The following is a 25,918-nucleotide window of genomic DNA, read 5'->3' on the forward strand; positions in this document are numbered from 1 at the left end:
TATGCATAACTTTTATAAAATTTTAAATCATAACCAAGTAACAATAAATAATAGATTTAACTCATATTTTATTCATCTTTTCTATGTGTAATAATTAGCTTAGCAATATATGTTTGAGGCATTTGCAAAAATATCATTTTTCTATAAACTTTTACAAAATATCCTCTTTTGTTTTCTATTTTCAATAATACTCTTTTCTATGTATAATATTATTAAATTTTAAATTTTAAACTCCAAATACTAAACCCTACGTCCTAAAAACTATCTTCTAAATGTAAAATAAAGAACTCAAATCTAAAAAAAAAAATTAAAAATTAATATTATACAATATAATTATGTAAAAGAGAATAAAAATAAAAATGACTATAAAATAGATATTTTTGAAAAAGTGTATTTTTTTTCTACACGTGAAAAGAGATATCTATAAAAAAGTATTAGATAATCAGCAAGGGAAATGTTTGTTTACTGTATTTGTTTGTTATAAAATAATAGTACAAGTTTTATTTAATTTACTCTATATATTTTAAAATATTTAATATTTAATTTACTTACTTTATTTGAATTTAACTTGGTATATGATACAATGTTCAAATTTGTGAGTTATATAAAGGTAAAATCTATAAAATAAAACAAAACTTGTATTGAAGCGGTCGTGTTTAAAAATCTCGATTTAAATTTTTATTTTTTTTAGTTGTATATGTTATTGAATAAAATCTAACATTTGTGATTTCTTAGATTTTAATAAATTAGATAACATATTTTATATTTTTAAAATATAAGCAATATTATATTTTAGTTTTAAAATGTTTTTTTCATTATTAAACATTGTAGATATGCAAATATTTAATTTTAGTTTTATAAATAAAATTAAGTTTTATAATTGTTCTAAATAGTTTGCTAACTATTTGTTTCCAAAGATTTTTGAAACAATAAATAAATCTGTTAAATAATTTTATTAAATAATTTTGAAAATGTCGCTTTATTATTTTATAAATCAATTTAATTTTTTTTGTTAGTTATTAAATCAATTAAAATGTAATGACTTTTGTAATATATCATATGATAGTAGGATTAAACTTTAACAACATTGCTTAAATAAGTATATAGAGATTTCTAATTATTTCTCCATATGTTTTATCATAATTAATATTTATAAAAGTTAAGTGGTAAAGAAAAGTAAATCTAAAAAAAAAAATTAGAATCTTCAATTAATTGTTTATGTTTAAAATTACACACGTATTTTAAAATTACACACTCGATAATGCCTTTATGGATTAAGCATTTTTATGGGTTAAGCATTTTGTATCAATGGATAAACAGAGTGTAACATGATCCGTGAATGAAAGTTATTGTAGCCAAAAAAATAAAATTACACACGTAATTTAGATTGTTGGAATCTCACATACACACTCACATAGTCACATGCGTGTGTTGTTCCTTCTTTCAAGGTCCCCACACATATCTTTAATTGATGATCCTTAGCTTGTCACTCTTATAGCCACTCATATAAACGAAGCTTAAGCCACTTGACACTACCATTAAAACCCCATAAGCTTTGTTTTTTCCCACTTAGAGCTTTTCCATCAAAACTTCCATGACATTACATAACCTAAAAGCAAGACGCTTTTACCTTTTTTAGACATTTGCTTATCGTGAAGATGAGAGGAGTCCACGTTTTCAGTTTATGTTTCTTCTAAGATTCCTCTTCTCCACGCGTCTCTTAACGCGTATCCTATCACCGACTCTTTTCCTTAAATGTGTACGAGAAACCATTTTCATTTCTTTTCCCAATAAAAACTTGTGAATCCCAACAATTCAAAGTTTCTTTATGATTAAATAATTACAACAACATTAAGCGTTAGGAATTTAAGTTCTGTACGTTTTCTCTTTTCTTGTTTCTATTAACTTAATAATGATATGGATTTTTGTGTAACAAGAAAAATAAAAGACTGATTTGTTTTGAGAGTTGACATTAAGGAATTGCATGTAACGCGCATAAGAGGTAAGTAATTAAAGTAAAGAGTTGTTTCCACTTTTAATTAAATCGCAGCCACAAATAATGGGGTTTCTTAAAAATGGCTTAAGTGTACTTAAACTTTTGTATGATACGCCAAATCAAGTGCTCATTCAAATATGGAAACTATTTAACTTTGCTTTAACGAGTAGGTTTGCAATCACTCATAGTCCTTTTTTGTACATTTAAAACATAATAATTATTTAATTATTGTTGCGATAATGTAATACATGTTATAATAGTGTTATTACTTATTAACCTCACAAGATTATATATGTTTCAAAATAGGGTTGGGTGTTACGGGTCTGATGATACGTACCAGCATGGACTTGGGGGTACCCATATACAACATATTCAACTCGTACCCAAATCAAATGGGTCACTCAATATTTTCGTTCGTATCTAACGCACATTTGCATATGTATGTTAGTCCATTTGAATTGAGGACTAAGTAACTAAAATACAATAAATGATAAAATTCCTATTTAAAATAAAATATTAAAGTTACGTGGGAATTATATTTCTAAAACCCTCACTTATTTTGTTATTTTTAATAAAGGTTAGTGTATTTTTTTCCTTTTGAAATACCCAAAACCTAATTAAGCATCTCTTAATTGATCAAAATTTATTTGCTTAATAAAGGTTATTTTTAATAAAGGTTAGTGTATTTGTTTATTTTGCGTCTGTACTTTACAAAATTATTTTATGGAAAAGTTTACATGATTAAATAAGTAAAAAGTGTTAAAACTTTGCTTATAATTATTTTTTAAGTACATTGAGTTAATCAAAGATTAGATGACCATTGATCATGTTTATTGGCAAGCAACGAGGTCGCAAACTGTTATTTAAAGAAAAGAAAAAAACTCTTGGTATATATAAATTGGTTACGTCAAAGTCCATCTAATCACGACTTTTGTTTTTGATCAAGATAAAAGCATGTTAACGCGCCTAGGAAAAAAAAAAAAAAAAGAGAAATAGAGAATGGATGTGGCAACAAAAGCAAGTGAAGGGTCATAAATTTGTATTTGGATGTAAAGGGCTATATTATTAATTTTTTGTTAGGAATTAGTCACTTTTCACTTTATGATAAGTGGATTTTAATTTGGTTAGGGATTAGAGTGAAGTTAACTTTTAGAGTGTCAAGATCGTTGTGTGTCTCCATCTTTGTACTTTCTTTTCCATGTCCTTAATTTATTTTTTAAACGAATAGAAATAGAGTATAAGTTCAAGTTATCTATATTTAATTCAGTTAATTAGAGTCGTTATTTTCTTAAAGTTAAAAATTAATGTACTTTTTGTTGATTTCTTTATCAGAGATGCCCTACAAAAGCATATAGTAACGATCAATCGAGTTGTTGAAGTACATAGCGAATTTATTCTACATTACCGGGTTATACCGTCAAATCTTTTATGGTCAACGATGATGTGAATGTATCGGATAATCTAGATGTTGACTGTGTACAGATTGAGTTTATTAAGTACTAGGATCCTTTCAACCGGTATGCAATCCGATCTAAACCAATATTTATAAGACCGATTCAAGAATCAAGCTTTACACTTAGTTCACTAATTCAGCATAACTGGTTTACTACTTTTTCTTAGTCAAATAGTCAAACCAAACCACTACAAAATAAAATTAGAGAACTCTAAACATAAATTGAAAATTTTTAATATTAATTTTTTTTTTAACTCAAGTTATGCGAATTGTGTGTTAAAGATAAGTGCGAAAACGATATCGCACGTTCGGTCCAATAGCGATACCACTAAATCATTTGGCTTACGTACTAACTGTCTTCGTAATATTTGGTAATATCATGTTGGAATGCAAAACTGAACAATGAAATATGTGCCACTATGTAAATTTTGTTAGTACATATAAGAAGGTAAAGTTGATAAATCGACTGCTAATCAAAACTAACATGATGATGATGGTCAGTAAATTTCATTCTAACAAAGTTAATATATTGATTTCAATTTATAATAAAATGTAACATGTACTTAGCGCGTTAACGTGTTTGGGAAATCAGCATGAAAGTAAAACAACTGTATAATCTACGTAAGCATTTACTAGCTTAGACAAGATGTTTTTTTTTTAGTTACTCGACCTCCTTTTGTCTTTTTGTTTGGGACAAAAATATCTGATCATCTCATGGTAGAAAGCCCAAGAAGGCCTCCTCTGTACAGATTTTAATTTTTTATGTAAATTTTCAATATATGTATACTACCACTCTTGAAATCAACTTCATATATCATCCATGGTTAAGTGGTAGTAACACCATGAGTTGGTGCGAGAATAATAATACATACAAATCAAGTAACTATGTATGTGAAACTATATGGGAGTATATGCATGTATGCGTGCATCATCCATGCATTAATGCATAAAAGACACTTCAGTCTAATACTTATATATATACATATGGCATGATGGATGAAACCATGTTATTATAGATGGTTAGGTTTAAAAGATACAAATACATAGTCCCCATGTGGGTTATAAGTATAGTAGAATGAAACAAACCCTAACGAAATAATAATTATGATTAATTAACACTCTAAGATTAAGGTAATACATAATTAATTAAGAAATGAGATTAATTAAAGGTTGCTAATCACGCGGTGAATTTAGTCTCTATAAAAGCAGTAGCTCACCTTCCACAACCTTCAATATCAACTCACCACAACCTTCTCTCTTACTCTCTCACTCCTTTTATATTCCTCTCTCTCTATCTATAAAATATATATATATATATATAATTAAAATTCGATCTTGTGTATATAGAATCAAATTAAATAAAGAATAACAAAATGGAGAAAAGAGGAGGAAGTAGTGGAGGTCCAGGAACATCAGCAGAAGCAGAGGTAAGAAAAGGACCATGGACGATGGAAGAAGATCTTATTCTCATCAACTATATCGCCAACCACGGCGATGGTGTTTGGAACTCTCTTGCCAAATCTGCAGGTAGTTCGTTTAGTTTCCTTTTGAGATCAAATCTAGTCACAAATAATTTATAATTACAAACTAGCTAGGGTTTCTTCATAACATGCAAAGGTAGATTTTACTTTACACGGTAAAAATATACTTTTACCTACGTTCGTTAATTTCTTTTTGTTTTTACATAAATAAATATATGTATATACACACAAATAAACAATATTTTCATAACAATTATATGCTCTACTTTTTTTGACATCGTATAATATGTATGATCTATTATAATCATTCTTTGTTGAAGAATCAATCTAAAAAACGTTTTTGTATGTGGATCATATATATATATATATATATATATATGCTTAAGTGATGGCCTAATGATAGAATAAAATTATGTAAAATAATCAAAAGAGTTCTATATAATGATTAATGATGTTATGTGTACGAATGTATAGGTCTAAAACGCACCGGAAAAAGTTGCCGGCTCCGATGGCTAAACTATCTCCGCCCCGACGTACGACGGGGAAACATCACGCCAGAGGAGCAACTTATCATCATGGAACTTCATGCTAAGTGGGGAAACAGGTTACTATAATTTACTTGAGAACATCAACTTTGAATCGTTTTATATACTCTTGTAGCTATATGCCACGTAGATCTTTGAAAAGACAATAAAGCAAGACATTTGGTGACTAAAGCAAAAAAGTGTTTATTACCTTTGTGATAAGCTTTGATCGAATTTTGTTCAGAGACGTACGTAGCTCGCTAACAAGAGTTTTTTTCTTTTTGTTTGCACGTGTTGGAATTTTTATAGCCACTAACATTAAACCTCGTGCGTTTTATCAAAAACAACATATATAACTCGTGCCTATATTTCTCACCCAAACTTCATAGCTCTACATATTTTTCCCAAAAATCTTATATTTTTATGTTTTTACGAATAAAGTGTTTCAAACTTATTCAAGTGATTTTCCCATGCCTGTGTACTTTATTCGATTTCTATTTTATTTGTTTATATGTATAGAGCTGGAATATATGCACCAGTATACAAGGTACAATTCTCTAATTCAACAAAATAAATGGTATCTTTTTTTTTCTTTTCAAGGAAGTGTGAATATAGTTTCATTTTATCTGTAATTAACTAGTTACAGATTTGATTCTTAGGTTTAAGGTCAAAAAAATTTCACGGGAAGAGCCAAAATAATACTCATTTTCGTAACCCTTCTTTTCTTTAACTTTGGAGTTATTTTCTTTTTAAAACCTTCAAAATTTTAGTGACATCTTTTTCGTGTTAATCATAGAATTACAGTTTATTGACGCATTTTTTTTTGAGTTTTATCAGAAAAAAAAATGAAAAATGAAAATGAAAAAGATCCAAACATTGTACATGTAGCAATAGTACAAACCTAAAAAGCCTCGTGACAAACACAACTGAAATAGACGTAAACCTTAATGTTTTGGCTTCATCTAGACGTACTTACATTGGTCCTATGCATTCATATACTTAAATCTCTCTTACCCCACACCAATATACTTCATTATCAGGTCATAATAAACTTACGTTAATAGTTAAATGATGATGCCACTAATCAGTTAATATTTAATTGATTGTATGATTAGGTGGTCGAAAATCGCCAAACACCTTCCAGGAAGAACCGACAACGAGATCAAAAATTTCTGGAGGACAAGAATCCAAAAGTACATCAAGCAAGCGGATGCAACAACAACATCGTCCGTTGGGTCCCATCATAGCTCAGAGATCAACGACCAAGCTGCAAGCACGTCAAGCCATAATGTCTTTTGTACACAAGATCAACCGATGGAGACTTATTCTCCTACACCAACGTCGTATCAACAAATCAATATGGAATTCAACTACGGTAACTATTCGACGGCGGCCACGCCGACAGTGGATTATCCGATACCGATGACGGTTGATGATCAAAGCGGTGAAAACTATTGGGGTATGGATGATATTTGGTCATCAATGCATTTACTGAATGGTAATTGATTGATTGATCCGGTGGACACAACATGGAATATTAATTGAGTATTTATATATGATTTTTAGGAGTACTATTATTAGTACGTGACATGTATATGTTTTTGCCTCGTTGTCGAGGTTTGGGGATATAATTAAAATATATAATGTTATTTATCTGAATCCTTGATACATAGATTGGATCTTTATTGAACACATGCTATACATAAATAAAATTGTTGAAGGGGTCATATATTTTTTGGATATTTTTATGTTATTAAACTATATATAGATATCCGCAGAACATCAATTCGTATTTACGTATGATTAATAATTCGTAAATAAGGTTTGTTTATTTACTTCCTTGTTTAGAAGTTTTCACATATATTAAAAACATACAAAAATGTCTAATTAATCCTCATAGCACAAAACACTAAAGTTATACAAAAAGTGGGTTTGGTAATATCAAGTTATATATATACACAGAAACTAACGAAACATCAGTTTTCATAAAGCAACAAATTAACATATAATGATCAGTTATGAATTGTTTATTTCTGTAAAAGGTGTAATCTTAAGTTTATGTAATACTGAATTCAGTGCAAATGAATGCACCAATCTCGTCGTATGCATTTTTCTTTTAACTTATTAATGTACTATCAAAAGGTCATTTTTCTTTTCATTTGATAACCATAACATATGCGGTAGTTCTCTTAAAGATAAAAGCCTTTATCCGCATATCTCATGTCATACTCAATCAGTACAATTATCCATTAACCAATTGATATATAATTACATATAAAATTATAGTTAAAACATTCATACTATAATTTAAATATTTTTTTTTTGTTTTGTTTTGGAATGTAAAAACAGAGCAAGACATCAAAACAAATAACGTTAAAACAGAGCAATCATTTTGCGCGTATGATGAATACGAGAAGCAACTCTTCAACGTTCATCCATATATATATGTACACACATAAACATAGGAGTTAGGCATGTATATAGCCTATAAACATGTGGATCGATGTGTGTACCATATCACATGATGACGTACTCATCATGAAACATACATAACCTAATGTTACCAATCACAACAAGACACGTATCACATCGTGTCTAAAAATAGATAGTTTTTGGTACAGTTCACGTTGCCCTTATTCAACAATTTTTATCCATTTTTGGGCATCGCCATTCAACATGTAGAACCCGACGTGAGCCTAACTCCACGAATCATAGCCACAACCTCTAAAACCGAAAATATCAACTTATCTCAATAAATGAATAAAAGTTTACATAATGGTTCCGTTTCATTATTCTATCCATACTTCGAAACCAAAAACATTTAACATGAAAAGAATAAGATTCAATGAGGTACGGACGCAAAGGCTAGCTAATTGTGAGCCGCAATTATATAGATTGCCATACATGTTGATAATGATAAAGCCAAAAAGAGTCGACTATAGTCTACAGATGATATAAACTCGTAGAAATATGTACATCTTATTTATTACTATGTATGAATCGGGTAGATTAATTGGGACATGATGTTAGGTTTGGAAGTGTTAAGCACTATAGAACGAGACGGCAAAAGCATTAAAAGCTTTACCGAACTTCTTAACTTTAGTCTTTAGGCAACGACACATTTTGTCCGAATGAAGCATGTGTAAAGGATAAATCCAAACTCCACTTACTCTTCTCTATGCATTGGCTAGATTAGGAATAAAATGTAGTATGTTTCAACTATTTATTATTAATAACGCGCAACTATATATGTTTTCTAGATTTATGCCTAAGATTCCTAATAAAATTTAAGATTATGTTATTATTTTAACAAGCAACTATTTATGCCACATTATATTTCTTATAGAATATCAGAAAGTGAGAAAACTCGAATTATGCTTATTCTAGATTCTATATTCTCAACTGTAAATTTATGAATTCGAAATATATAGATATGGAATTGGGCCACATGTTTATATATATGATTAGGCCAACGTTTTTATCATGTGGGAATTGTCGACTTCCCATGTGAATAATAAAGGAAAAATCACATGGCGGGTCGGTCATCACGAACATATATATATACAAGTTGTTTATATATAAATTTACAATATAGATAAACGTGGAAGAATTGGGTTTTTTATCTTCTCTATATTTGTGTGTTTGCTTGTGCATTGTTCTAGCCTTATGCCTTAGCTGTACTTTCTATATATAGCAAAAACCATTTTCTTCCCGTCTCAATGAGTTTGACATTGTAATCTTTTTTCAGTTAATGTTGAAGTCGGCTCACATCTATCTAAGAAGATTTTGACTATTATCGATGGAGTTACTAAAGTAGCTATAGCTACGTTTGTAACTAATTATCATATCACTAGTTAATTGGTTGATACTATTATTAGTTCGGTTTTCTCAACACTTTTCTCTAAGTGATGTTCAGCACTCCGATCCCAGAAATACACCGACGTGTAGTAACGGATACACAAAAGAAAATAATTCTATGTGAATACGGTTTCACCAGGCTAATTATTCCAATTCAATTTCGATCAGTCACTTGGTTCCGGTTTGATCAAGGTTGTTTGTGGTTTAGATCGACTAACTCTATCGGTGCAAATCATGCATTCCACGCGAAACTCTCTCTGATGTTGAACGTGAAGGGTCGATTTGAGAGTAACAACTCTTTCGATAAAGAGCAATAAGTCATTTGATCGATTAATACGTATAATATGAAATTTTCGTGATTAAAGAGCGTTTTCGATTTGAAAGCTAGGGTTCAAAACTCAGTCTGAAGATTTTCGGTTCCCACCTAATCCAATTAAATGATATATGCTATGTTAACCCAAGGTTAACAATGCTAAAACGTCGTCCACTGGTAAAAATAGCCTACTACCTTACACGAAGGAGACATCACACGATATGGCTTGCATGTAAGAGAAGGCCCATATGTATTTGGTGAAAGAGCCCAAAAGGTAGGCCATATCCAGTCGTCCACTGTTCATGAACCAGATGATCTATTTGAGTTTCTTTGTCTCTCTGTTCCTAAGCATATTATCATAATATACCATACCATTCTTTTTTTTTTGCTAAATAGTTAATATCATATAATGAAGGATGATTATGAAAATATACCATACCATTCAAAACCTAAATATTGCATCAAAATGTTTTCAGTCTACAAAAAAAAAAAAAAAAAAATGAGAACATCATGTGGTTTTTGTTTACTTCACGTATCCTACCATTCAGAAACAAAAGTTATATAATTTAGTGATGATCTTATGTACTCTACAATAAAGAAAGGATGATTATGAAACGTATGAGCCTCTTGGCCGAGATATGTATCTACGTTTTTCTCTATAAAAACTTCGTTTTCTGACTAGCCATAAAATATAGAAGTATTCGTTTGTAACGTTTTGGATTATATTATCTTCGTTCGGAACATGATCCTCATCTCGACCACACATCCCAATACGACAACCACCTCATGGTCTATACACGTGACAAACTACAATTCGTCATATCTATTTTTTCTTTCTGGTTTTTAACGCTCTACACAAGTCTCCAATTTGTTTTTTCGTATCTTTTAGAGTCAAATTGACAAAGAACAATTGAAACGGTTGGACAAAGATGATAAAGCTTCTGTTATCCGGATTCTCTCACTCACCGTCTTATATTGATAGTCATTGTTATCACGATTTCTCGAGTGTAAAACAATCACAAAATTTTAACTGCGTTTTACTTGGATGGCAAATTTTGTTACGACAATAATTTATGTAATATTTAAATACTACACATTCGGTATGAAATCATAACGCACATTAGTTCATGCACTATTACTTGTAATAGCATGCAAGAAAATTATTATTTTAATATATATATATATATATATATATATATATATTTTTTTTTTTTCTAGAATTCAAAACCAATTCCTAATTGGCATGTAGAAAGTTAGTCCCTTGAGTGTTTCTCAAAAATTCTAAAATGAAAATATTTTCTCACTTTTATTTTATTATTATTTTTTATATATATTCTTTAAACCTCTAATGAAAATTCTTTAATGCACATGATCTAAATGTGAACAAATTTTTTATTTATCTAATATGTTATTACTATTTGAATCATATAGTATTTTAGCACAATTCATTTGTTATAATTCAGAAATTAAAAACTTGAATGGATGTTGCACACAAAACAAACTAAACCGTTAAAAAATGAATCACTTTATTTTATGACAAATTTGAATAATTATTGCAGACAAAACAAATTAAATCGTTTGAAAATAAAATCAATTTATTTTTAGAATGATAATAGTCTAAATGCGAACAAATTTTTGAATAGATGTTTGAATAACAAATCACTTGAAGATAAAAATCACTTTATTTTTCAATAGATGTTGCAGAGAATTATTTAATGCACATGGTCTAATTGCGAACAAATTTTTATTTATCCAATATTTTATTACTATTTGAATCATATAGTACTTTCGTACAATTGATTTGTTATCATTCAGAAATTAAGAACTTGAATAGATATTGCAGACAAAACAAACTAAACCGTTAGAAGATGAAATCATTTTATTTTAAGACAAATTTGAATAATTATTGCAGACAAAACAAACTAAACAGTTTGAAGATAAAATCACTTTATTTTTAGAATGATAATAGTCTAAATCCGAACAAATTTTGAATAGATGTTTGAATAACAAATCACTTGAGGATAAAAATCACTTTATTTTTGAGTAGATGTTGCAGAGAATTCTTTAATGCACATGTTTTAACTGCGAACAAATTTTTTATTTATCCAATATTTTATTACTATTTGAATCATATAGAACTTTCGTATAATTGATTTGTTATCATTCAGAAATTAAGAACTTGAATAGATATTGCAGACAAAACAAACTAAACTGTTAGAAGATTTAATCATTTTATTTTAAGACAAATTTGAATAATTATTGCAGTCAAAACAAACTAAACCGTTTGAAGATAAAATCACTTTATTTTTAGAATGATAATAGTCTAAATGCGAACAAATTTTTGTATAGATGTTTGAATAACAAACCACTTGAAAATAAAATCACTTTATTTTTGAGTAGATGTTGCAAAGAATTCTTCAATGCACATAGTCTAAATGCGAACAAATTTTTTATTTATCTAATATTTTATTACTATTTGAATCATATAGTACTTTAATACAATTGATTTGTTATTATTCAGAAATTAAAAACTTGAATAGATATTGCAGACAAAACAAACTAAACCATTAGAAGATGAAATCACTTTATTTTAAGACAAATTTGAATAATTATTGCAGATAAAACAAACTAAACCGTTTGAAGATAAAATCACTTTATTTTTAGAATGATAATAGTCTAAATGCGAACAAATTTTTGTATAGATGTTTGAATAACAAACCACTTAAAGCTAAAATCACTTTATTTTTGAATAGATGTTGCGGAGAATTCTTTAATGCACATGGTCTAAATGCGAACAAATTTTTTATTTATCTAATATTTTATTATTATTTGAATCATATAGTACTTTCATACAATTCATTTGTTATAATTCAGAAATTAAAAACTTGAATGGATGTTGCACACAAAACAAATTAAACCGTTAAAAAATGAATCACTTTATTTTACGACAAATTTGAATAATTATTGCAGACAAAACAAACTAAACCATTTGAAGATAAAATCACTTTATTTTTAGAATGATAATAGTTTAAATGCGAACAAATTTTTGAATAGATGTTTGAATAACAAACCACTTGAAAATAAAATCACTTTATTTTTGAGTAGATGTTGCAAAGAATTCTTCAATGCATATAGTCTATATGCGAACAAATTTTTTATTTATCTAATATTTTATTACTATTTGAATCATATAGTACTTTAATACAATTGATTTGTTATTATTCAGAAATTAAAAACTTGAATAGATATTGCAGACAAAACAACTAAACCATTAGAAAATGAAATCACTTTATTTTAAGAATATTTTAAATAATTATTGTAGACAAAACAAACTAAACCATTTGAAGATAAAATCACTTTATTTTTAGAATGATAATAGTTTAAATGCGAACAAATTTTTGAATAGATGTTTGAATAACAAACCACTTGAAAATAAAATCACTTTATTTTTGAGTAGATGTTGCAAAGAATTCTTCAATGCATATAGTCTATATGCGAACAAATTTTTTATTTATCTAATATTTTATTACTATTTGAATCATATAGTACTTTAATACAATTGATTTGTTATTATTCAGAAATTAAAAACTTGAATAGATATTGCAGACAAAACAACTAAACCATTAGAAAATGAAATCACTTTATTTTAAGAATATTTTAAATAATTATTGTAGACAAAATAAACTAAACCGTTTGAAGATAAAAGCACTTTATTTTTAGAATGATATAGTGTACCACAATTTTATTTCTTAGTTATCAAAGTTGTTTTCTTTTTATGCATGTTAGATGTCTAAACGTCGTCTTTGTCGGGACTTACCGTTTGGTTAACGTACTTTTTGATTTTTTTTAACAAAAGTTAAGCTATAGTTAATCTCTAGAATAACACGATTCATTGAATCAAATTTCTGTGAAAAAATTTGTAAAAATAAACCGTTAACCATTAAAGTTTTTTTTCAGCAAATTTGATTTTATTAATTATAGAATCTGTCAATATACAAAGGTTCTAACATCCGACTTGGTGGATTGGTACAATCACTGTAAAAGTCAGTAATCATTATAAAAGTCAGTATTAAGGCATACTAATTTTACCATTTAAGTAAAAACATTTATGCCAACTAGTTTGAGATAAACAATTTCTAATTTTTTTTAGGCTATAAAATATAATTTATAACTAATAAATTAAAAAACGGTGAATTTTCAAACTAATATTTTCGACTCACACCAATCATATATATGGTATTTATAATAATCTCATTTACCAATGATGATGGGCCGAGCAAGTCGTGCAAGCAAAGAGTTAAGCTAGGTCCACAAATTTAACGGTCCAGATCCTTCGTTAACTTAATCTTTACCGTTGGTTTATTAAAGAAGTCAAAGAAGGGTAAAATTGTAAAATGACCAATACGAAATCGTCGAATATCATTCACTAAAAGATCCATAGATAACAGAATTTTCTATTTTCTTCTGTGCCTCAAAAAAAAAAAAAAAAAGTATTTTGTTTTCTCGGAAAATTAAAAACAAAAAATATACAAAACCATCGTCTTTTTTTATTTTTTATTTTTTTGTTGTTGTCAAGCATACAAAACCATCGTCATGTTTAGGATTTTCTCGGGAAAGTGATAAGGAAAAAAACATGGGGAGAGCGTTCGTGTATGTAATTCTAGGTGGAGGTGTTGCTGCTGGTTATGCAGCTCTCGAATTCACGCGTAGAGGTGTCTCCGATGGCGAACTCTGTATCATTTCCGAAGAACCCGTAAGCAACCCAATTCTATCTCTTTAATCTCATCGATAGATTTTGAATTTTTATTCTTGTTTCGATTGCGAAATCATCCTTGTTGTTTTGGAGTCCTGTATCGGCTCTGAATTTATCAGTTTTTTCTCACCTGAAGAGTTTGAATTTATTTATTTATTTTTCTTTTTTAAGTGACTCTGATGTTTTGTATAACTATGTCACTAGTTTTTGGAATTCTTGGTGTTGATTGAAGATTTGGGTTTTGGTGGTTAGGTATTATACTTTGTTAATTGAAGTATCAGAAGCTCAAGCAACAAACCTGATCAGTTTCAATCAAATCTTACTTATACGTGTTTAGTTCGAATTTTGTTCAAGGTCAAGATTTTTGATATTATGTGCAATTTGTATATGGATGTGATATAATTGGGGTATTTGGTAAAAGTTACACTACTTGTAGAGTAGCTTTGCAAGAGTCAATACATTGTTAGCGTCTAGCCTTGAAGGACAGTACAATTTTGTGGTTTACCTATTAGTTCCAAACAGCCCTTGACTCACTATTTTCTGGTTTGTGATTCGTGTTTTTTTCACTCATGCTTGTTTTGTTATGAAGTGTTGGTTGTGGATTCTATGTTTGTTTCGCCCCCTGTAGAAAATAAGCTTTGGTATTTGCTTTTTTTTTTTTGTTTGTTTTCTAGGTTGCACCGTATGAGAGGCCAGCCTTAAGCAAAGGTTTTCTGCTGCCAGAAGGTAAGAGAAAACCTGGTAGAGTGCTGTTTCTGCATTTGGAGTTAGGAAATGCATATAAGGAATTTGGTTATAGTTTACTCATTAGGCTTTGTAATGGTTACTCATGATCTTATCTGCAGCTCCTGCACGGCTTCCTTCTTTCCACACTTGTGTTGGTGCTAATGATGAGAAGCTCACCCCGAAATGGTACAAGGATCATGGTAATTACTTCTGCACATTTTTATTTATTTATTGAGAAAGTACTGTTTTACTTTGGCTGTGACTACACACACTACATGATTCTTTCAGATAATTTTGTGAAATACTTTTGTCAGGAATTGAATTGGTTCTTGGAACTCTTGTTAAGTCAGTTGATGTGAGGAGGAAGACTCTTTTATCTAGCACTGGGGAGACTATAAGTTACAAATTCTTGATCATTGCAACTGGTGCCCGGGTATGGATTGCACAAGAATATTTATGTTTGTAAATATTATTGTCCTTGGGATTTATTTATCTGTGATTCCTTATTATTAATAACTGAAGTCTTCAGTCTGAAGACAATGATTTGTAATTGTGGAATGTCTATTAGATGATATATGCTAATCAGCTCACTCCTGAACACTGTTAAAGGAATTAATGTTATTTTAATACTTTGAACACTGAAATGCTAAAGTCATGTCCTTATTTTTAATGTATGTGGCTTGTGCAAGTAGGCGTTGAAGCTCGAAGAATTTGGGGTGGAAGGCTCAGATGCTGAAAATGTTTGTTACTTACGAGATCTGGCCGATGCAAACAGGCTTGCCACTGTGATTCAATCAAGCTCCAACGGGAATGCTGTTGTTATCGGTGGTGGCTACATCGGCATGGAGTGTGCTGCATCTTTGGTGATCAACAAAATCAATGTGACGATGGTTTTCCCAGAGGCTCACTGCAGTAATTACTCTTAATTATTACTCAACTTACGTGTAAGAGAGAAAGCTTGTGTATTTGGCTTGACTTTTTTAGTTTCTTATGACAGTGGCACGTCTCTTTACGCCCAAGATTGCAAGTTTGTATGAAGACTACTACAGAGCTAAAGGCGTGAAATTCATAAAAGGAACGGTTTTAACATCATTTGAGTTTGACTCGAATGGAAAGGTAATCTTTTCTTCTTCAGCTTGAGATTCAACTTGAAAGATGTCTGCTACTTTGCATCTATGTATAGAACTAAAGATGGGAAGAATCAGGTGAACAATGGATACTCTTGGTCCAATGATGAAACTATGAAAGAGCCTTGTTCTGTTCAGTTTGTTTGTTTATTGTACGAGCTTTTCTGGTTTTTGATTTACAGGTCACTGCGGTCAATCTCAAAGATGGGAACCAATTACCAGCAGATTTGGTTGTGGTTGGAATCGGGATACGACCAAACACAAGCTTGTTTGAAGGACAGTTAACAATAGAGAAAGGAGGGATAAAAGTGAACAGCAAAATGCAGTCAAGTGACAGCTCAGTGTATGCAATAGGCGATGTAGCTACATTTCCAGTGAAACTATTTGGCGAAATGAGGAGGCTTGAGCACGTGGACTCAGCTAGGAAATCAGCGCGACACGCAGTTTCAGCCATCATGGATCCAGTCAAGACCGGAGAATTTGACTATTTGCCATTCTTCTACTCAAGGGTCTTCGCCTTCTCATGGCAGTTCTATGGAGACCCTACAGGTGATGTTGTGCACTTTGGAGATTATGAAGACGGGAAATCGTTTGGAGCGTATTGGGTTAAAAAGGGTCACCTTGTTGGATCTTTTCTTGAAGGAGGGACTAAAGAAGAATATGAAATCATCTCAAAGGCGACACAATTGAAACCAGCTGTGACTATTGATTCGGAAGAATTGGAAAAAGAAGGACTCGGGTTTGCTCAGACCGTAGTGAGTCAGCATAAAGTTCCTGAAGTTAAAGATATTAAGAGCTCTGAGATGGTGAGGCAATCTTCAAGCGTGGTGATGATGAAGAAGCCTTTGTACGTATGGCATGCTGCTACTGGAGTCGTTGTGGCTGCATCTGTAGCTGCGTTTGCGTTTTGGTATGGGAGGAGACGCCGTAGATGGTGAGAAAGCCACCCACTTCAAGTGATTTTGAAATGTGGGGTGTTGGATTCATTGGAAATGGAACTTGTTTGTTGTTTGTAGCATTGGTGGGAAAAAAATATAGAAGGGAGAGTCCAAACTACTCGATGTGATTACACAACATTGGTATACGATTATTATATGCTTCTTTTTAATGCATAAATGTTTTCCACTACAACTTCGATCCAAAGTCTTTGAACCCCTATTGGTACTTTTTATTGTTTAAGGATAATAAAGTGTTGATAATCTTTTCATTAAAGACTTAAATTAGTAATGGATATATAAAGAGAGAATAATGAATATATAAAAAGAGAGTAAGTTGTGATTATTACAATAAGGGCGTTTGGTCTAGTGGTATGATTCTCGCTTTGGGTGCGAGAGGTCCCGAGTTCGATTCTCGGAACGCCCCTTTCTTTTTTTAATCTTTTCAACATCAAGGGTATTATCGTCAAAAGAAGACTCGGACAAGCTCATTTATGTCTATACGCGCATGATAGCAAACCTACGCCTTAAATAATTTCCCAAATTACCCCTTATCTTTTATTTTTCTATCCCTCATCTTCCTCCTATAATCCAACCAAACACTCACACACAGAGAGCGAAACTCAAATCCGAAGAAGCCAAAAGAGTGAAACAATGGCGTCGACGACTCTCTCAATCGCAAGCTCAATCCGTTCCTCATCTTACCCAACCCTCGCTTCCGCTAATCACTTCCCTTCCCGAACCACCTCATTCGAATTCCCCTCCCGCTTCGGTGGTGCTTCGTCTTCCACACTCACTCACCGCGCAACTCACCTCCGTCCCATCGCCGCCGTCGAAGCTCCGGAGAAAATCGAGAAAATCGGATCCGAAATCTCCTCCTTAACCCTCGAAGAAGCTCGCATTCTCGTCGATTACCTCCAGGACAAGTTCGGTGTCTCCCCACTGTCCTTAGCTCCTGCTGCAGCGGCTGTTGCTGCTCCGGCGGACGGTGGTGCGGCGGCTGTTGTGGAGGAACAGACTGAGTTCGATGTGATTATCAACGAGGTTCCGAGTAGTTCGCGTATCGCAGTGATTAAAGCTGTGAGGGCTTTGACCAGCTTGGCGTTGAAGGAAGCTAAGGAGCTTATCGAAGGGTTGCCCAAGAAGTTTAAAGAAGGAGCGACTAAGGATGAAGCTGAAGAAGCTAAGAAGACTCTTGAAGAAGCTGGTGCCAAAGTCTCCATTGCTTAAGGTTTTTTATAAAAAGTTCTTCTCTTTTCAGGAAATTTCGGGATCTTTTGTGTTGTTTAGTATAGTTTGCTTTTGGAATTGTTGATTCAACTTTAAGAAATGGTTGTAATTTGAGTAAATTTGGCTACCCATATGCTGATTTAGCCATTGTTGCGTAGATTCACAGTAGCTGCACATAAGATGTTTGTTGAAATGCCTAGCTGAGGATAAGATAGATCACTCACATACGAAGTTAGGAGACACATTTAGTTGCTTAACAATGAAACGGTAGCTATAGTTGTGATTGACCCATTAGCACAAACATAGTTGCAGTATAAGTTCACTGAGATAGGATCTGTAGACTTATTGAAAGTGATTTGTTTGTGTTTTGCCATGTGTAATACCACATAGGTGTAGATTCTTATCTAACCATGGAAAACAGTAAAGAAAGAAACATATTATTCATGAAAATGGATTCTTCAGCAGCAAACTAAAAATCCATGAAAACTATCTCTTCGGAAATCGAAGTTGCGATGAACACTAAATCAACCTCGGGCATGCTGAAATCAAGATTAGTACATTTTGGAAAGAAGTTCTTCTAATCTCTGTTTTCTTTGAGAGCTTTACTTTTCCTCTTTTCACTTGTTACCAAACTGCCTTTTCTATAGCCGTTGAAAGACCTTTAACGGCCTTATTGAAACGATATTACCAATCGGAACCATCATTTTATCATTGTTGTTTAACCTATGTTAATGTCCGGGCCGTTAACTACAAATGCATATTAGATATAGAACTGAATTTATTAAGATATGACTGAAACAGAGAAACAAAGGGAGAAGTTATGCTTGAGAGCCAGACAACAACTTGTCCCTATGAGGGCTCTAAACCATTTGTCAAACGACTTTCCAAAGAATATAAAATTCTCACATTTAACTTCCTTGCCTTCTCTTACACAGACCTAACTTTAGAAAAGGTAACAAATCGAATGACTTTTAAAAAAAAAGGAAACAAATCGTGACTTTAGAAAGTAAATATTATCTAAAACCTATCAACCAAAGTTTAGGAATCAATAAACTTAGGGTTTGTATCTTTCTATAAAAAAAGATAAGGGTTTTTTTTATAAGGATGAAGATGCGATCACCTCTCTTATCTCTCTTCTCAATAGAACTGAATACAAAACTCTCTTATTCTCAATACCAATTGTTGTACAAAGCAGAGACTAGAGCAACAGCTTCTCTAGCTCACTACCCTTAGATCCCACGCAGGAGAAATCATACAACATTCAGCATACCGCTCTCTAAACAACGAGAGTGAGTATTTATACTATAAGAAAGAGTTTGTTGCAGATATTTTGAGTTACCAAAATATCTTCTTCTTCTTCAAGCAAGCTTCTCACGTGCCTCCTCACATGTTCTCTTATGCCTCAGATAGACTTAGACTATGAGCTTATCATTTTTCTTGTTTATCTTCCTCAGCTTCTTCTCTCGTGCAGTCTAAGAAACGCACACACAGATACTCATAAGACAAATCTATAAAGAAGAAGAAACCGAAGAGCTAATAAATGGCAGCTACGACTCTTTCCAACTCGACCACAATCGGCTCCTCCTCTTGTTCTTCCGGTCTTGATGCGGAACATCACTTCCCTTCTCGACCCATCGCAATACAACTTCCGTTTGGCTTTGGTGTTTCTTCTTCTTCATCTTCCACGCTCAGCCACCGTGCAATCTACCTCCATCCTATATCTGCAGTCAAAGCTCCAAAGAAAATCAAGAAGATATCTCGTCTCTAAACCTGGAAGAAGCCAGCATCCTTGTCGGCTACGTCAAAGACAAGTTCGGTGTTTCAATACTCTTTTCAGCGCCTTCTGCTGCGTCTTTCCCTCCTCCACTTAAGACTGGCGGTGTGGTGGCTGCTGGGAATAAGCAGACCAAATTCGATGTGGTTATCGACGACGTTCCCGATAATTTGCGTATTGCAGTGATCAAAGCGATTAGGGCTATGACTAGCTTGTCGTCGATGGAATCGAAAGAGCTCATCACAGAAGGTTTTCCGAAGAAGTTTAAGGAAGGCGTGACAAAAGATGAAGCAGAAGAAGCCAAGAAACAGCTTGAAGAAGCTGGCGCCAAGGTTTCCATTGTTTAAGTTTTAACAGTTTTTAAAACATGAAGTGTTTTTTCTTTTTTCTAATAGACTTTCATAAAATTATTTTGGTGTTTAATAGACTTTAATAAACTTTCATGTTTTGGTGTTAGGTACCGTATATCCGTATATGGACCTAATGGTAGTGTCTATGCTAAATTCTACGATAGTGCTAGTGTTTGCATTTGGCCACTCCTAAAACTCTGAAACAGATCAATGTGTGAAAACCAAAGTGGATCACAAGGTGCTAAATCCGTTGAAGTTCCTTTTTCTAGCATGGAATTATTTACTTACCTTTCAAAAATTAGTGTAATTTTAATCAATTTGGCTTCTCGTAACTGGTTTTGCCTAGGTTTTACATAATGTTTGATTATAGTAAAAGAAAATATAAGTATGATTTCACACAACAAGGGCGTTTGGTCTAGTGGTATGATTCTCGCTTTGGGTGCGAGAGGTCCCGAGTTCGATTCTCGGAACGCCCCTGTTTTTCTTTTTTCCCAACTTCTCAAACGTATTCACGCACATGATAAGCAAAACGTACGCATTACGTTAAATGACTATAATACCCCTTATCCTTTTGTTTTTTTTAATCCTCATCTTCTACAAACACACTCAAAGAGAGCGAGACAAACAAAAAAAATCCCAAAACACTCAGAGGAAGAAGAAGAAGAAGAGAGTGAAACAATGGCGTCGACGACTCTCTCAATCGCTTCCTCAATCCGTTCCTCATCTCATTTCACTTCCTCTTCGACCCATCACTTCCCTTCAAAACCCACCGCAATCGAGTTCCCATTTCGCCTCGGAGGTGCTTCAACCCACCGTGCAATCAACCTCCGTCCCATCGCCGCCGTCGAAGCTCCGGAGAAAATCGAGAAAATCGGATCCGAAATCTCCTCCTTAACCCTCGAAGAAGCTCGCATTCTCGTCGATTACCTCCAGGACAAGTTCGGTGTCTCCCCACTGTCCTTAGCTCCTGCTGCAGCGGCTGTTGCTGCTCCGGCAGACGGTGGTGCGGCGGCTGTTGTGGAGGAACAGACTGAGTTCGATGTGATTATCAACGAGGTTCCGAGTAGTTCGCGTATCGCAGTGATTAAAGCTGTGAGGGCTTTGACCAGCTTGGCGTTGAAGGAAGCTAAGGAGCTTATCGAAGGGTTGCCCAAGAAGTTTAAAGAAGGAGCTACTAAGGATGAAGCTGAAGAAGCTAAGAAGACTCTTGAAGAAGCTGGTGCCAAAGTCTCCATTGCTTAAGGTTTAAGGGTTTTTAAAAATGTGATATTTCGGAGTTTATGAGTCATTTTGGTGTTGTTTAGTATAGTTTGCTTTTGGAATTGTTGAGAAATTGCTCTACTTTGAATCAATTTGGTTTCCCATTAACGGTTTAAGTTTCCCACAAAGTGCTTTGTTTTGATGCACATAACGTGTTTGTTGAAATGCTTAGCTCAAGATAAGACAGAAAGAGAGTTTGAGGAATATGGCTTTGCCATGAAATTTTGATATTTTAATCGCAAAAATCGGATCGAGAAAACCAAATTAAGAGAGATGACTTGATGATGTTATAGAACACGAGTTTAACATGTTATTAGTTAATGAACGTATGATAAAACGAAATCGAAAACGAATATTAGATGATTATCAGAAAAATGTACATAATCAAATCAAAAGCCTTAATTAGTCACACAAAAGTCTAAACCTTTAGTATTATTATTCTTGAGAGGACAAACAAACATAAAAAAAACGAAAACTTTACGCCGCAGGAAACGAGGAAGAAGGTGTTGTTTCTAGATTCGCTGCTTCTTCTTCTCAGGTGATTTTGTTTTTTTCTTAATTCTTCGAAAAGGTGTAACCTTTAACGTTTTTTTCTCGTGAAGATATTAAAAAATCCCGTCTTTTCAATTGGTCTGGTACTCGTAGGTTTTATGTTTGGGGTTTTCTAATCGTTGTTGTTGTCTGAATGTCTAGAGAATAGAGAAGAGAATCTTCTGGTTCGATGGGGAATATGCTAACGGCTGGTTCTAGGGTTTCTGAAAACAGAGAACGAGGTGGTGATTCTGATAAGCAATTGAAGGAGGAAGATGATGTTAAGATGGAGGATGTTAACGACGACGACGACTCTGAACGAATCGAAGATTATGTGATGAGTGAGGTTTCGTCTTTGAGAGATAATTTTGAAGAAATAGAGGTTTTAGAAAACGGGTTCCATGTGGGAGATTTTGTGTGGGGTGAAGGAGTCAATGGTCAACGATGGTGGCCAGGTCAGATTTATGATTCTTCACATGCTTCAGACTTGGCTTTGAAGACAATGCAAAAGGGTAAATTACTTGTGGCTTATTTTGGTGATGGGAGCTTTGCTTGGTGCAATCCATTGGAATTGAAACCGTTTCTTGAGAATTTCAACGAGTTCTCGAAGATGAGTGTTTCTAGAGGGTTTCTAAGTGCTGTGGAAGAAGCTGTGAGAGAGATTGGTGAACATGTGGAGCAGTTTTTGGTTTGTGATGATGCGGCGGCTTTGGTTAGTTCTGTAGCTGTTAATTCTGGAGTTAAGGATGGTGTTGTTGTACCTGATGTTAGAAGAGAGATTGTGTCCTCTTTGGTTCTTGAAAAACCTGGTGTTGTTCTTGATGATGTTAAAGGCCTTGCGAAGACGGTTTGTTATAGTGATTTGTTAGAGTTTGAGGTTTTGAAGAGGAAAATATCAGCGTTTTATTGGTGTAAAGGAAGATTTGATTTAGCTAAGTATGTTGAACATCAATATATCATAGGACTTGAAGACAAAGAGGAGGATGAGATCATTGAGAAAGTGTTCAGGGTTTGCTAGGAAATGTGGTGATGTAGCAACCACTGGTTCTACTACCCGGCGGTGGAGGAGACTGAGTGAAGTGTCGAAGGTTGAAAACGCTGAGGAAGAATTTAGCAACGGGAAGAGTTTGTCGTCGAGGAAGAGAAAGAGCAAAAAGGGTGTTGTTGATAGTAATGATGATGAGGAGATTGAGAAAAGAGTAGAGTCAAATGACTCAAACCATTTAGAAGAGAGTGACAAGAAAGATGATGGTTCAGGTATCGAAATTGATGTTAATTTAGCAACTCCATTTGCTGCACTTAGCAAAAGGCTCAGGATTGATGTTTCGTCAAGTGTTGAAAGGAACAATGACAATGGCGAGACTTTAGTGCAGACAGGTAAAAGAGAGAGGAAGAAAAGCAAATACCTTTCGCCTGAATACATGACAGATTTTAGTTGCAGAGCGAGGAAGAGCAAATTAGAATCAGCAGAGCGAGTGACGCCTGAAAAAGCCGTTGATATTGTGAAACTGGGAGCTACATCAGTGGAAATGCTGGATCTAATTCGAGGAGTGGCTCTCAGTACAAAATATCCAGAAGACTACAATAACTCGTGTGACATGGTGAGAGAGTTTGTGTCCATGTATCGAAGCTTTACATATCATAATGGGGCCAATGACAAGATTCACAAGAGGAACCTTTCAGATGGAGAGAATCAGCCTGAAGTAATGGATGAGAAAGAGCAAACTAGAGATGAGCCGAATGAGAAGCAATTTTCAGGTGTTGAGCTATTAATCAAGACTGATCTTGGTTCTACTCTGCCTTCAAAAGATGATTTGATCAAAACATACATAAAGTTTGGAACTTTTGACATGGAGAGAAGCTATACATTCGACAATAACTCTAGCGCAATCATTGCATTCTCGAATGTATCTGATGGAGAAGCTTGAAGATATGAGATCATTGCTGGATCAATCAGAGGGAATGATTACAGAAGAAGTGAAGATGAAGCTTGAAGACGAATCAAGAAACTTGCTTGACAAGGTAAGCAAGTTGATTATTGTTCGTCCGTCTTAAATTAGTTTGGTTGAAGTAGACTTTTTTCACTAGCTTTGCTTTTAGGAGAGACAGAAAGTTTAGAGTTCCAAAAGCCTGTGACATTTGTCGAGAACAAAGGAAAAGAAAAAGAAAAAAAAAACTTCATTCCTTTTGTCAATTGGTTAATTTCTAGGCCCAGTGGGCTTCTGATCTGAGTCTTTCTCTAAAATAGCTGATTTCTTTTGCCGGCGGAATAGTTAAGAATTTAACCTAAGAAGGTAACCCGCTAAAACGACTCCGAGGGTTAGGGTAGTAATACTTTAATGGGCCTTTTATTGAATAAGCCCATTAAGTCTCTATCTATAAATACCGTACAAGGTTCATCTTCTTCAACATCACCATTAACCTAAACTAAAACCCTAATTCTTATGCATCTCTCTCCGCCGCTTCTTTGTTTTTGCTCTTGCTGATTAGGTTTAGGTTCTATGTGAATGTTTTTTTTTTACTTTAGTTAGTGTCGGTTGAGTTTTGAGAATTGTTTGGTTGGTGTATGGCGAGGATGATCAATGCTTAAATTTCTGACACCTCTTGTATGAGAAGAGTTTGATAGCCTCTTCTTTGAGCATATTATGCAATACTCTGAGCCATCCCACCAAAAATTTCTTCTTTTTATTTGTTTTATTGGATCTGAATTGGGTTTTTTTTGAGTGCAGTGATTGTAAAAGTAATTCCTCATACTGAAAGCCATTGGCTTGATAGACTCACATTACACCCATAGAATATGAGCACTCAACCCTTTTCTTCAATATCCGTTTTTTTTCACTTTGGTTTTGCTGTTAGGAATCTGTTAGCATTTGGAATGTTATGGTCTTAATGATTATTATGTTTCTCTGGTATGTTATGGAATCATTTAGCTCTGTTTGTTTTGGTTTGTTGCAAGAGTATGGTTTCAATTTCATTCGTCAATGCCCATTTGTTAGGTTGGATGTAACTAGTCTTGTGTTTTTTTTTTTTTTTTTTTGTAGTAATAGTTATGGCGAGGATGATTAATGCTTAAATTTCTGACACCTCTTGTATGAGAAGAGTTTGATAGCCTCTTCTTTGAGCACATTATGCAATAATCTGAGCCGTCCGTTACAATTTCTTTTGATTTTCTTGATACGTTTGGTTTTGTAGAAGACAAGTAGGATCTGAATAGGGGTTGGTTGCGATGATTGTAAAAGTAATTCCTCGTACTGAAAGCCATAATGGCCTGATAGACTCACATTACACCCATAGAATATGAGCACCCGCCCCCTTCTATTTTTTTTCTTTGTTTTGTTTTCTAAAGTTTGTTTTGTAAATCCATTTTTACAGTTATCCTTTCTGGTGAGAAAGGATGTTGCTATACTGTACGAAGTAGTAATACACCTAATCTTTGAATGTATAACAAATACGGTGCTCCCCTCCACCAGCTCAATCAAATTAGCTATTTACAATGATGGAATTGGTAGAGTTGGCGTACCATGTAGAGCCTGAGAAGGTGTCATTCTTGTTTGAACATCTACTTTTGAGTTTTGATGAATGGATGGTAGAGGTCCTAGAGCAGTAC

The 25,918-nt window shown here is 33.2% G+C and overlaps 4 protein-coding genes, 6 non-coding genes and 2 pseudogenes across 11 annotated transcripts; all 12 read left to right on the plus strand.

Moving 5' to 3' along the window:
• Nucleotides 1-4,448: 4,448 nt before the first annotated feature.
• LOC104780023 (transcription factor MYB21-like) lies at nucleotides 4,449-7,185 on the plus strand. Its single transcript, XM_010504483.2, has 3 exons — nucleotides 4,449-4,976; nucleotides 5,405-5,534; nucleotides 6,570-7,185. Exons 1-3 carry the CDS (start codon nucleotides 4,823-4,825, stop codon nucleotides 6,958-6,960), a joined length of 675 nt encoding a protein of 224 aa, XP_010502785.2. The 5' UTR covers nucleotides 4,449-4,822; the 3' UTR covers nucleotides 6,961-7,185.
• Nucleotides 7,186-14,025: 6,840 nt separating this feature from the next.
• Nucleotides 14,026-17,359, plus strand: LOC104780024 (monodehydroascorbate reductase 4, peroxisomal). Its single transcript, XM_010504484.3, has 7 exons — nucleotides 14,026-14,378; nucleotides 15,053-15,104; nucleotides 15,224-15,304; nucleotides 15,419-15,537; nucleotides 15,797-16,016; nucleotides 16,102-16,220; nucleotides 16,414-17,359. Exons 1-7 carry the CDS (start codon nucleotides 14,259-14,261, stop codon nucleotides 17,167-17,169), a joined length of 1,467 nt encoding a protein of 488 aa, XP_010502786.1. The 5' UTR covers nucleotides 14,026-14,258; the 3' UTR covers nucleotides 17,170-17,359.
• A 162-nt stretch (nucleotides 17,360-17,521) lies between these two features.
• On the plus strand, nucleotides 17,522-17,593 carry TRNAP-UGG (transfer RNA proline (anticodon UGG)). Its single transcript has one exon. It is a non-coding gene; the product is annotated as a tRNA-Pro (tRNA).
• Nucleotides 17,526-18,543, plus strand: LOC104780028 (large ribosomal subunit protein bL12cz). The gene has a single exon (XM_010504487.3). The coding sequence runs from the start codon at nucleotides 17,821-17,823 to the stop codon at nucleotides 18,394-18,396; it is 576 nt and encodes a 191-aa protein (XP_010502789.2). The 5' UTR covers nucleotides 17,526-17,820; the 3' UTR covers nucleotides 18,397-18,543.
• Nucleotides 18,544-19,856: 1,313 nt separating this feature from the next.
• LOC104780027 (large ribosomal subunit protein bL12cy pseudogene) lies at nucleotides 19,857-20,610 on the plus strand (annotated as a pseudogene).
• A 314-nt stretch (nucleotides 20,611-20,924) lies between these two features.
• On the plus strand, nucleotides 20,925-20,996 carry TRNAP-UGG (transfer RNA proline (anticodon UGG)). Its single transcript has one exon. It is a non-coding gene; the product is annotated as a tRNA-Pro (tRNA).
• An 82-nt stretch (nucleotides 20,997-21,078) lies between these two features.
• LOC104780026 (large ribosomal subunit protein bL12cx) lies at nucleotides 21,079-21,888 on the plus strand. The gene has a single exon (XM_010504486.2). It carries the CDS (start codon nucleotides 21,199-21,201, stop codon nucleotides 21,760-21,762), a length of 564 nt encoding a protein of 187 aa, XP_010502788.2. The 5' UTR covers nucleotides 21,079-21,198; the 3' UTR covers nucleotides 21,763-21,888.
• Nucleotides 21,889-22,178: 290 nt separating this feature from the next.
• Nucleotides 22,179-24,505, plus strand: LOC104780025 (PWWP domain-containing protein 6 pseudogene; annotated as a pseudogene). The gene is made up of 2 exons (XR_015596617.1): nucleotides 22,179-22,318; nucleotides 22,474-24,505. The product of XR_015596617.1 is annotated as a PWWP domain-containing protein 6 pseudogene (transcript).
• Nucleotides 24,506-24,879: 374 nt separating this feature from the next.
• Nucleotides 24,880-24,973, plus strand: LOC147945515 (small nucleolar RNA snoR1). Its single transcript, XR_015597959.1, has one exon. It is a non-coding gene; the product is annotated as a small nucleolar RNA snoR1 (small nucleolar RNA).
• Nucleotides 24,974-25,030: 57 nt separating this feature from the next.
• On the plus strand, nucleotides 25,031-25,118 carry LOC147945516 (small nucleolar RNA snoR8a). The gene has a single exon (XR_015597982.1). It is a non-coding gene; the product is annotated as a small nucleolar RNA snoR8a (small nucleolar RNA).
• A 244-nt stretch (nucleotides 25,119-25,362) lies between these two features.
• LOC147945517 (small nucleolar RNA snoR1) lies at nucleotides 25,363-25,456 on the plus strand. The gene has a single exon (XR_015597962.1). It is a non-coding gene; the product is annotated as a small nucleolar RNA snoR1 (small nucleolar RNA).
• A 72-nt stretch (nucleotides 25,457-25,528) lies between these two features.
• LOC147945518 (small nucleolar RNA snoR8a) lies at nucleotides 25,529-25,617 on the plus strand. Its single transcript, XR_015597981.1, has one exon. It is a non-coding gene; the product is annotated as a small nucleolar RNA snoR8a (small nucleolar RNA).
• Nucleotides 25,618-25,918: the final 301 nt, after the last annotated feature.

Source organism: Camelina sativa, chromosome 4 (assembly GCF_030686135.1).
Source record: "Camelina sativa cultivar CO46 ecotype springtype chromosome 4, ASM3068613v1".
Lineage (NCBI taxonomy): Eukaryota > Viridiplantae > Streptophyta > Magnoliopsida > Brassicales > Brassicaceae > Camelina > Camelina sativa.

Coding starts and splice junctions, on each gene's coding strand:
- LOC104780024 (XM_010504484.3), top strand. CDS start 14,259: ATGGGGAGAGCGTTCGTGTATGTAATTCTAGGTGGAGGTGTTGCTGCT. Junction 15,105..15,223: donor AGGTTTTCTGCTGCCAGAAG/GTAAGAGAAAAC, acceptor TCTTATCTGCAG/CTCCTGCACGGCTTCCTTCT. Junction 16,221..16,413: donor AGTTTGACTCGAATGGAAAG/GTAATCTTTTCT, acceptor TTTGATTTACAG/GTCACTGCGGTCAATCTCAA.
- LOC104780028 (XM_010504487.3), top strand. CDS start 17,821: ATGGCGTCGACGACTCTCTCAATCGCAAGCTCAATCCGTTCCTCATCT.
- LOC104780026 (XM_010504486.2), top strand. CDS start 21,199: ATGGCGTCGACGACTCTCTCAATCGCTTCCTCAATCCGTTCCTCATCT.
- LOC104780023 (XM_010504483.2), top strand. CDS start 4,823: ATGGAGAAAAGAGGAGGAAGTAGTGGAGGTCCAGGAACATCAGCAGAA. Junction 4,977..5,404: donor CTCTCTTGCCAAATCTGCAG/GTAGTTCGTTTA, acceptor ACGAATGTATAG/GTCTAAAACGCACCGGAAAA. Junction 5,535..6,569: donor CATGCTAAGTGGGGAAACAG/GTTACTATAATT, acceptor TTGTATGATTAG/GTGGTCGAAAATCGCCAAAC.